The sequence below is a fragment of the Chinchilla lanigera genome, unplaced genomic scaffold (genome assembly GCF_000276665.1).
Source record: "Chinchilla lanigera isolate Chin_1 unplaced genomic scaffold, ChiLan1.0 scaffold00077, whole genome shotgun sequence".
Lineage (NCBI taxonomy): Eukaryota > Metazoa > Chordata > Mammalia > Rodentia > Chinchillidae > Chinchilla > Chinchilla lanigera.
This window is the reverse complement of record NW_004955478.1, coordinates 6,298,945-6,310,382: the sequence shown is the minus strand read 5'-3', so window position 1 is coordinate 6,310,382 and position 11,438 is coordinate 6,298,945. Positions and strand designations below refer to the sequence as shown.

The following is an 11,438-nucleotide window of genomic DNA, read 5'->3' as shown; positions in this document are numbered from 1 at the left end:
GCTGTGTCCACCGCTTGAAGCGGTCAGGAGGATGGTGCTTCTCCGGTCAGAATTGCTAAGAGGCAACTTCACCTCTGTGTACCTGCAGGACAGCAGCTGCGTGTCCTGGAGAGACACACAGCTCCCCGCAGAGCGCCCCCTGGGTGTGGGAGCCCTCCCAGCTCCTGGCTTGCACCTCCCAATGTGCTCGCCCAAGAGCTGTGTGGTCTCAGCTGCTCGCTCGGTGCCCCGACCCAGGACCTGGTGGCTGCCTCCTGGGGCTCTTGGTTCCCTCCGCATTAGATGGGCAGGGCTGGGGCTGTCACCTCTCCTCTCAGACACTTGCTCAGCTCCCCTTGCCTTCATCCCTGCTTTGAGGCGCGACACCGGCGCCCTGAGACCCTCGGTCTGCAGCGCAGAGCCCGTTGTTTCTGGCTGGGAGGGTGGGGCTGGGACGGCTGCTGTTGACACCAGCCTCGTGGGAAAGGGATTTGTGCTCATCCAACTCCGAGCTAAGCACACTCTCAGGCCGTGGTTTCGCAGACAAATTCCCTGTCCTTTGTTTTTCCGCAGGGTGAGCAGGACTACTTTGTGGGCCCCGAGGACAAATCTAAACCCCCAATGATAAACATGTCCAAGAAGTCAGCTCTTTAATACCAGGAAAAAAAAAAATTTCATCAGGGACAAAGTCAAAAGAACAGACGGTCTCTCTCCTCGTAGTGGCAATTACCTTAATTAACTTTCCTGGCTGTGCAGGATCGATGCCCTGGCTGGGGATTAATTTATGGCCTCTGTCGCTGCAGCTGAGTGCGTCTGGGAGCTGAAGGTGGGGGAGGCCAGGGCAGTCACACCCTAACCAGGCTTCTGTCAGTGCTTAATAGATCCGTTCCACACCGTGGGTTTATTAATGCCTTGTCTCCACTTCTGATTTTTTTTTTTTTCTTTCTGAGACAAGGTTTCACTATGCAGTTCAGGCTGGCCTTGAGCTCACTTTATGGCCCAAGCAGGACTTGAACTTGCAGTGATCGTCCTGCCTCAGCCTCCTGAGTGCTGGGATTATAAGTGCGCACCACCACACCCATCTTCTACCTTTGATCTTTTCTGAAAGTGAGCAGGATATAAATTAGAAGTGAATTTGTAAATAAAATATTTGGTCAAAATTGAACCAGTTTCAGTGGCAGGGGAAATATTGCAATAGAATGTAATTAAAGCATGTTCCTTCTTTCTTGGGGAAATGAGAAAATAAAGAGCAAAGGTACACAGAGACCCTTGAAATTTCCTTTTTAAGGAAAAATTGAGAGCCAAACCACTTGGACGGTGCCTACTATGTGTTAGCCAAGGACAGTGGGACAACTTTTGGTCCTGCCTGTTATTGACTTAAGATTGGCAAGGGGTCCTGGTCAGACAGGAAGTGAATGACAGCCTTAGTTCTAATTCCTGCTTGGTGCTGGTTAGCCAGGAGACGGTAGCAGCCCTTCTCTGATCCTCACTCTTCTCTGTATAGTGGGGATAATTAAACTTCTAGTGCCATGCCGAGCCATAGGAGTATGACACATAAGGAGAAAAAAATCAATAAAAACCCCATTTAAAATTCTGATATTAAAAAAAATAAAATTCTGATATTGTATTCATGGTGAATATTTTGCATAAATTTTAAGGTAAAAATCCCACTGACTATATGTAAAGAATTGAAAGCAGGGATTCCATCAGCTATGTGAATATTCCTGTTCATAGCAGCATTATCCCCATAGTCAACAGCTGGAGATAACCAGTGTCCAGCCATGGAGGAATTAATATAAACCAGGTACGGTGTGTGTATACAGTGGAATAGTATTTTCCCCTGAAAAAGGAAGGAAGTTCTGACACAGGCCCGAAGATGAACTTTGGGGAGGTTATGCTGACTGAAGTTAGCCAGGTACAAAAGGATAAATATTGTGTGAGCCCACCTCTGTGAGATCCCTAGAGCATAAATTCACAGAGATGAGGTACAGAGGAGGAGGAGGGGCGGGGAAGGAGCCGGGAGCAGGGAAGGCAGAACCGTGAGCTCTTAATGGGTAGAGGGTTTCAGCCTGGGAAGGATGAGAAGAGTTCTGGAAATGGAGGGTGGAGACTGGCACACAGTGAGAGTGTACCTATCACTGCTGCATTGTACCCTATAAAGCGGCCATGACGGTAATGCTGCGTCCGGTGCATTTTACCACCGTTAAAACAAGTACCACAATTAAATACTATTAGCCTTTGACTGAGTTGCTGCTCAGGCTCTGCTAACCTCTGTTTCGCGGGAGGAAGACGATGCGCAGGAAATGCTGAGAAAGTGTTCCAATCGCTAAACTCACTCAGGCCCAAGCAAGAGGCTGGAAGGGGCGGGCTTCCGAGCTGAGCACAGGCTTTGGACCACGCTGCGCCCTGGTTTTGCAGTCCTCAGCTAGACCCACCTGGGGCAAGTCTGACCATCTGCCCACTCTGGACATCCTTCCCGGCAAGCAGCGGTCGGCAGTTTGGAGTGGCGAGGAGTGATTTCCTAACTTGCGCTGGCTGGTTCGTTCGCTTGCTGGCTTTACACGCTTTTTCTCTGCAGAACTTGGGCAGCCTGGCAGCTACCCATCTCCCTTTCGTCTGCATCCTGGTTCTGGTGCACTGAAACCTCTCTCAATTAAGTACAAACTGGGGAGCCAAGGGACCCTGTTCCATGGCTATTCCACTCAGAAGTCATGAAGAAGCTGGGTGCGGGGGCTCATGCCTACAATCTCAACACTCCGGGAAGCTGAGGCAGGAGGATCGCAAGTTGAAGCCCAGCCCGGGCAACTTAGTGACCTAGCAAGACCCTGCCTCAAAAACAAAAAGGGACTGGGGATGTAGCTCAGTGCGAAGGATCTGGATTCAATGCCCAGTACCAAATCAAGCAAGCAAGCAAGCAATCTAGAAACAGGAAGACATGTCGACGTATAGAACACAGCAATCTGATTCTGCTAACAGTAAAAAAAATAATAATAATAAAAAAGGCAACACTGACCTTCCAAAGGTTTGGGGACGAAGCCACCTACCTTCCCTCTCACTCAGAAACTGTGGCCCCCGAGGCCTGGCTGGCCCGTCCTTGCATGTCCCTCATCTCCTCCTGGAGCCGCTGGTTTGCTCCCGGGCTCCGTCTTTGCGTCTTTGTGACCTCCTGTCTCCTGGTGTTGGCTGTGAGCTGCTACAGCCTCTGCCAGTTCTCTGCAGCTCCCGCACTCTGGCTTCCCGTGGTTTAGATTCTTGGCATCGCATCCTTTCTCTCCCTTTAACCTTTCTGGATTTCCGAACCATGAGCCACGCTTTCTGCTTGGTCCCTCGCTCAAAAGCAGGGTGGGTTGTTTCTGTCCAGCCCACGTTTCCTCCACACCCAGCGCAGCCCCTCCGTGGACCCTAGAGCTCACCTTCTTCCTCCAAACTCACCCCTTCCTTGTAAATTGTCTCATGCGAAGCTACACGAAAGGATGAACAAAAGTCTTTTTTTTTTTGTATTGAGGAATTGAACCCAGCGAGGGCCTTTGAACTGAGCTACATGCCCAGCCCTTTTTTATTTTTTATTTTGAGACGGGGTCTCTATAAGTTATTACGTTGCCAACAGTGGGCTCAAACTTGTTATCCTCTTGCCTCAGCCTCCCAGAGTGCTGAGATTACAGGTGTGGGCCTCCATGCCCAGCTCCTCTTACAGATGGGAACAGAGGGTATGAATAAACTGACCTTGCAGTATGCAGTTCTTTGGAAGGGCATCAGCAACCTTTTTTTTGTCTTTTTGAGATGGGGTCTCGCTAGGCAGTTTAGGCTCCCTTTGAGCTCACTTCGTAGCCCAGGCTGGCTTTGAACTCACAACAATCCTCCTGCCTCAGCCTCCTGAGTGCTGGGATTACAGGCATGCTCCATCACGCCTAGCAGCAACCCTTTTTCAGAAAGAGCCAGAGAGCGGATTTGGGCTTTGCAGGGCCGAACACCTCTGACGCATTTACCCAGAGCCACTGTCAAAGCAGCCACCTGATGCACCTGTCTGAACAGGCCTGGCTGTGTGCCAAGAACACATTATTTACAAACACCAACACTTGAATTGCGTATAATTTTCCTGTGCCATGAAATCATTTTGATATTCATAGTATATTCTTTTGATTTTTCAAAACCATTACAGATGTGAAAAACCACTGATCGTTTGCAGGCCACGCAAGAGGCAGGGGGCCTGCTTCGCCCCGCAGGCTGGCGTTCGCCAACCCCAGCTCTGGCGGAACGAGCTCCAGATAGGACTATGGTGTTCACGGCAAGGCACAGGAGCGCCCTGTCTGCTGGCCATGACTGATTTCTGCAGGTAGTTACAGTGGGGTTTGGGAAGGCAGAGGACAGCACATGATGCTGCTCCCCGTGGCCCTGCATGTCTAACTGTTAAGCCCAATGTCCGGAGGTTCTTCTAGGCAAAAATCCGGCATCAGAAAACATAGCGCAGGGCTGGGCTGCTTCAGCCCTTCTTGCCACTGGATTCTTAGCATGCCCGACTCTAGAAATAACCCCTCCTATTTTTAACACCCTTGCCTACTCAGAGGGTTTCCAATTTCATCCCAAGCCATCCCAGGGCCCAGAGACACAAGTGGGAATTCAGAACCTATAAGCCACCTCGGTTCTCTTCTCCTCTCCGCCCCCAGCCCCCCAAACATCTTCACTGTTCCTGGGGACATGTCTCCCTTTCTCCACCAGAGTCTGGGCCCCTGGGCGTGGCCGCAATCCACGCGATTGCTACGCAAAGCACGAGAAACCAAGGGCTTCCAAGAGCTTTTATTTCGAACCACAGTTAGATTCTACCCAGTTAACAATGCTCCTCAGGGCTCCTGGATACCGAGGAGGGATATTCAGTTCACTGGAAAGGTGTATCTTGTCACCGAGGCAAGAGGCACTGGCTCTCTACACAGGTGACACCAGAACTGGTAGATGAGCGCAGGTTGTCCCTCTAGGGTTTTTTAAGACTGCAGGAGCCGGTTTATCACAGGCAGCTGGCAGCGCAGGGAGAACCCTGAGGTGTCCCTCCAAACACCGTGCGCCTGCTGCCTTCCTCCCGCTGAACCTGCACGGGTCTGGCTCGCGTCCCTTTGCTCTGTTAGAGGAGCTTGCTTCAGCCCAGAGAGTTGCTCAGGGAGGGGAAGCCGCCCACAGCTGTCGTAGGTGGGGCAGGGGCAGGGCAGGTGTAAAACTCCCGCCTCCTCTCTAGAAGGTTCTGGGCTGGGGCTAAGCTTCCCAAGGTCTAGTGCTCAGGCTCGGCATCCATGCAGGACTCCCAGGGGTTCTGCGGCATTCGCGGCAGGGAGAAGAGCAGGAGGGCAACGCCCCCGAGGAAGAGCAGGACGAAGGCGGCGCAGGCGCAGGCGAAGGACCAGGAGTAGTGGTACTCGATCCAGACCGTGTCCTCGCTGTCAATCATGCGCTTCACTGACTGCCGCATGACCTCCACGGAGACCAAGGTGCAGAGCCCTGGGGACAGACGCGGGGCGTTCAGGAGATGCGGGCGCCGCTGCCACCCCGCGCGGTCCCCGCAGCCCCCGGGACCCCGCCTACCTGCAAAGGCGTAGAACATGGAAGCTGGCCGCAGCAGGTAATCCCGCTTCTTCCGGAAGGACAGGAGCGCGCAGACGCTGCCCACGATGATGAAGCCGAGGCTGAAGATGGCGATGGCCGCGGCCGAGATGCTGTACTCTGCAAATCAGAGGCGCCTCAGGCCCGGGCCTCCTCCCGCAAACCCGGCGGGCTGACCGTTCGCGACTAGCGACAGTTCCCGTCCACACCTGACTGCGAGGCTTACGCACCGGAGTCACACTTGGGGAAGGGCTGCGGCGGAAGCGAACGGGACTCACGCCACTCCCGTCCCCCGGGCACAGGCCGCGCGAGGCGGACGGGGAGGCTTGTGGCCGGAGACGTCTCCAGCGCAGAACTCTTCCCCCAGGGGGCAGGCAGAAGGAGGCACAGGGGGCTGTGGGTGGTGGGACCCGGACTGCCGAGGGGCTTCCGGGAGGACGACACAGTGTGCGTGTTACTTAGCGTGTTTGCGAGGGTGTGTGGGGTGTCACTAGTGCTGTGTGTGAGGGCTACTGGTGTGTGTGTCTGCGTGTGCCCGCCATGCATGAGGCTCTTTCAGTCTTTGTGGGTGTGAGCGTCCCGTGTGTGAGGCTCTGGCGATGTGCGTGCGTGCACACACACACACACACACACACACACACGCACACACACACACACGCACACACGCACACACGCACACTATGAGCAGCCGTCCGTGAATATGCAGCCTGGTCTGGACACCGTGGTGCGCGTGGCTCTGAGCTCTGCGATGCAAAGGACCGCAGGGCTCCTCCCAGCCCCGGGGGCAGGTTTATACCGCGGGGACTAGGCTGTTCCCCTGCATGCACGACCCAGTCCCGACGCCCAGAACCTTCTCCAGGACTGCAGTGCATCGCCTTAGCGCCTGACACAGCAGCCTCCCTGGGCTCTGTTGGGAAACGTGTTCCTGCCGAGCCTTAGAGCTCCCCGGAAACGTCTCCCTGACCAGCCGTCCTCAGCGCCGAGGAGTGCGCTCCGGTCGCCTGGAGAGGGACGCTGTCACTTGTGGCCCCGGGACCGGAGGAGGCAGCTGCCCCAGCGCTCCAGGCCAGGGCAGCTTCTCATCAGGAGGGGCAAGTCAGCACTTCTCTGCCCGGTGACTCCCTGGCCCCAGCCGCTCCACACCCCCGCTCCCTCGGCTGCGGTGGGCTCACCCTTCTGAGTGGTGAATTCGAAGATCTCCGAGCTCTCGCCTGGGTTGAAATGTCTGAAGTAGGAGCAGTTCTTCTCTGCAAAGGAGGGAGACAGGCTGTGAGCTGGGAACAAGGACCGGAAGCCAGGACAGAGGCACAGGGGGAGCATGGCGCCGTCCTGCTGGCCGCATCGCAGACCGCTGGCCGGCTCTCTTCCCCAAACCCTGGCTCTGGGCCAGAGCACTTCTCTGACCCTTGGAACAGCATTTCAGCAGGATAATGGCGTTGCATAAGAAGCTGGGAGGTCCTCAGGGAGCAGAGACTGCAGGAGCTGGCAGGGCAGACAGCTTGTGACCAAGGCAGATAGGGTAACGGAGGCGCAGGCTCATGTCATTTGTCAGAAGCGCAAGGGACACGAGCAGCAAAGACTGAACAGCCGGCCGATGCCTCTCCCCAGGGGACACTGGGCAGTGCCTGGAAACGTTCGGGTGCAGAGTGGAACACTCCTCACATCTAGTAGGCAGAAGCCAGGGATGCTACTAAATACCCCACAAAGGCCCAGGATGGCCCCCGTCACAACACAAAATCATCCAGCCCTCGGTGTCAATGGAGCCGGGGCTGAGGAGCTTGGGACCAGCCCCAACGCCAGAGCTGTGGTTCTTGACAGACTCCAGGCCCACCCTGAGTCACGGAGAGTTCTGGGAAGCAGCATTTTTGCAAAGCTTTTCAGGAGATTCCGATGCGTAACCAGGTTGAGAACCCCCACTGTGGGCCTCTTAAAACGCCCTGCCAGGGCTCCTGTGAACGGCCGCCCAATGAACTTGCGTGCAGGTAGAGCACTTCCGTGTGAAGACTGAACCCTGCCTGTCATTCATGTCATCAGATGGGGGGACCCACGTCTTGGGTGCAGCCCAGCACGACCTTCTCCGGGAGCTGCCTGGTCCACCCGATCACTGTCACAAAAGCCGCAGGGGGTCTGTGGACAATGGGGCCCCAAATCTGGATTTGATGTGGAGACAAGCAAGGGGGCTGGTACAAAGCAAATCATACTAATTTTAAATATAATTCATGGGGCTGGGAGTTTAGCTCAGCGGCACAGTGCCTGCCTGGCAAGCACAAGGTCGTGAGTTCGATTCCCGGTACCGGACAAAATGCCCCCCCCCAAATATATATAATTCACTTGCATTTTCCCCTTTAGTCTCCGTCTCATAACTGGACATACCATAGCACTGAAATATAGCTTTATTGCTTGTTGAATATGTTCCATATTCTTCACTGCTGATTCAGGAAGTTGCTGAATGGATTATTTTATGTTTCTTTTTTTTTTTAAAAAAAAAACTATATTAGGTTGCTTTTTATTTGTGTGAGGCCCTTCACTGATTTCTTTTTTCTTGTGTGCCCACGACCCTCAATAGAAAGATATTTCTACCTTTGGTTTAAATGGCACTGAGTTTGAACTCATTGCTTCATCTCCAGGCTGCATTTGCACAATCAGAAGCAGGCGGATGCCCAGTGGCTCCTGAAAATGTGCCCCAGTGCCTGCCAACGTCATGGCTTTTATGGGGACGAAAGCTTCCTTCTGTCTGGCTACATCATCTGATTGCCGCTTACGTCTTTCCTCTCCTTTCCCGTCCCAAGCTTCAGGAAGGAGACGGGGCTGGAGACGGGGCCGGGGTAGCCGCAGTAAATGTTCCGGGCCATCAAGAGCCTCTGCTGTGAGCATCTATATTTAAATCACTTCCCTTCTGAGCCGAGTTACCTGGAGTGCCTGACGGCGGGTGGAGATGTCAGAATCAATCCTGTGCTTTTCTGTCTCGAAGCACCCACTGCTATTTTAAAGCCCAGTGCGAACCTCTTATATATGTTAGATTATTAGCTGTAGATTCTCTCGAGTCTGTGCTTCAGGACGGCTCATGCGATGTCATGAGTCTCCCAGGGTCTCCCTCTGGACAAAGGAACATTTCAGTTCCGTTCTTTAAGGGCCAATTTCAGTTGTCATTGAAGATCCTCTGGGAAGAATTGAGTGAATTCAAGTGTGTTTCACGGTCAGCTGCCCCTCCGACTCCTCGCTATCTGTGAGTTAAAAGCCTTCCGAGCCGGGGGCCGTGGGTCCAGCCACCTCGGAAGCTCGGCCAGGCGCAGCTGCTTGGCCTTCTGGGCTGCTGAGATGATGCCTGCGGAGGGAGCCTGTGGACTTGGCCCTCCCCGGAAACATCAGGCTCCACCTGGGCACTGGGAACGGGCGACCGCTGCGGGGTGCTGGGGTGGACGCGCTTGGGGCGCATGCGCAGCGGGGCGGGCTGTGTGTGGGAGGACCCGGCAGTGCTCTGCTGGGGGAGTTTTCCTGGGGGAGTCCAGGCACAAGGCTCCCCTTCCTTTTTCCCTCTATGATATACCCTGAAATGGGCAAGAGGGGACAGCGGCACCCAGCGGATAAGATTCCTTCTCAGGGGCTGGGGGTATAGCTCAGGGGCATGAGCGCCTGCCTGGCAAGCGCAAGGTCGTGAGTTCGATCCTCGGTACTACAAAAAAAAAGATTCCTTCTCAGGGCTCAGGAAGCCTCAGTCTCTCTCAGATGTGGTTGGACTGGGGGCCTGAGGATGGCAGACTGATCTCTCCTTTTTCCTCTTTCCCTCGCTCCCCCTCCCTTTCTGTTTTTTGAGATAGATTCTCACTGTGTTGTCCAGTTGAGCTCACTGTGTAACCTAGGCTGGCCTTGAATTTGGGACCCTCCTGCCTCAGCCTTCCGAGTGCTGGAATTGCAGGCATGTGCCACTGCACTCAGCCCTATCTTCTCTTCTGACACGAGGAAAACCGAAGTCCTCTGCCCTGCGCCTGGTGGGAACATCTGCTCCAGGCTGCGCGGCTGCCCATGGGTGACCACAAGTCCCTGGTGGTCCCTAAAAGCGGAGCAGGCAAGTGGACCCAGACCTGAGTCAGGACAAACCAACCAGGCGGTGGCCAGTGTCACGGAGCAAGGCACAGGTCCTGTCCCATGGCAGACCTGTGGTGACCTGGCTGTCCCCACCCTTGCTGCTGTCTGGGTGGGTGACGCTTGGGAAGCTGAGCAACAGGCGAGTTAAAAAGGAAGCCGTGGGGGGAGGCCCTGTGGAGGGCACTGGTCACAGGTGAGGCGTTGGTGGAGAGGCCAGGGATCATCTTGTGCTGACCCGCAGACGCCAAGCCTTCCTGCCTGCCCCTGGAGACTCTCCACCCATCTGTCACCCTCACACGGGACTCGGGCTGCAGCTCTGCCTCGACAGGCTCCAGCGGTCAAGCGGGCGGAGATCCCAACCGCCCAGGGCTACCACTGGGGTGATCGTTAGGCTCTCCGAGGCAGCTGCGGTCAACTTTGTACCTGCAGATGGCTGTTGTGACTTTACTATTGCTATCTCTATAAGACTCCTCGGCCTAAAATGTGAAGTGGGTTGTTCCTTAGAAAGCATGGTGATCAGCTCTGGGGCTCGGCTGGGGACACAGCAATCGGGCTGACCATATAACTTGGTTCCGGAGTCACTGGGCATGCAGAATCGTGTCTGGAGGTCCGACCCCAAAGAATCAGAATAGTGGGCACTTGGTGAACTTGAGCGAACAGCAGATGAGATGGGTTACTGCCTAGAAGGTCTTAGGTAGCAAGTGCCTGGATATATTAGAAAATAACTTGATTTGTGCAAAGCCCTGGAGAGCTAGTGCGTTAGGCATGAGATGGTTCTTTTTTTTGAGACAGGGTCTCACTATGCAGTTCAGGCTGGCCTTGAGCTCACTTCATAGCCCAGCTGGTCTTGAACTCACAACAATCCTCCTGCCTCAGCCTCCTGAGTGCCTGGATTACAGGCATGTGCCACCAAGCCTGGCATGAGATGGTTTTTACTTGCATTGATACCAATGTTGTCCTCAGCCTTTTTGAAAAAATGCTCTATCAGTTCTCCACAGCAGTGTCTATGTGTGTTATCTACCACCCCTACTGAAGAACTGTGTAAGACTGACAGGAGAAATCCCCAGATCTGAGCATGGAGCTTAGCGTTGCTCCAAACTGAGCGAAGTCTAGCCATGACCTTGGCCTCCAGCCTGGGCCCTGCGTGAGCCCAGAGAGAAGATGGGCCACTGGGGAAATGGGGCACTGGGCAGGCTGCTGTCTTGCCCTAAAAAGGCCAAGCCTGAAAGAAGCAAAGACAGAGACAGCTCTCTGGGGACTCGCCTGGGTTTTTCAGACAATTTGGGAGGCTTTTGGCCGTTATTTTCACACACACTTTCCATTCCTCTCTTACTCCTTCTTCCGAGACTCCTATTATGCCTCTGAAGCTCTGTTCATTTTCTGTTATTTCTTCTTCCTGTACCCAGCATGGCTAATCTCAGTGGACCTATCTTCAAGCTCTTGGACTTTTTTCTTTTGCTTGCTTGTATCGGCTATGGAGGCTCGCTATTGAAATTTTCAACTCCAGGGTATCTCCCAGAGAAATTCCCTTAAAAACAGTTTTGACCCTTTTAACCGATGTTATCTATTTCATGAAATATCATTCTTTAGTTCTTTAGATATGGTTTCTTTTAGTTCTTGGAATGTATTTAAAATAGCTGCAGGGCGTGGTGGCACACACCTGTAATCCCAGCACTCGGGAGGCTGAGGCAGGAGGATTGTTGTTAGTTCAAGGCCAACATGGGCTACAAAGTGAGTTCAAGACCAGCCTGAACTGCATAGTGAGACCCTGTCTCAAAAAAGAAAAA

General features: G+C 53.9%; 1 protein-coding gene across 1 annotated transcript in view; it reads right to left on the bottom strand.

The window, feature by feature from the left end:
- Window positions 1–4,757: 4,757 nt before the first annotated feature.
- Cacng1 (calcium channel, voltage-dependent, gamma subunit 1) overlaps window positions 4,758–11,438 on the bottom strand; it is a 10,580-nt gene continuing 3,899 nt past the window's right edge. Inside the window, exons 2-4 of the mRNA XM_005402150.2 lie at window positions 6,738–6,812; window positions 5,548–5,685; window positions 4,758–5,463 (exon numbers count right to left, since the gene is read on the bottom strand). Coding sequence (XP_005402207.1) covers window positions 5,237–5,463; window positions 5,548–5,685; window positions 6,738–6,812 — 440 coding nt within the window. The 3' untranslated portion in view covers window positions 4,758–5,236. The remainder of the gene's footprint in view (window positions 5,464–5,547; window positions 5,686–6,737; window positions 6,813–11,438) is intronic.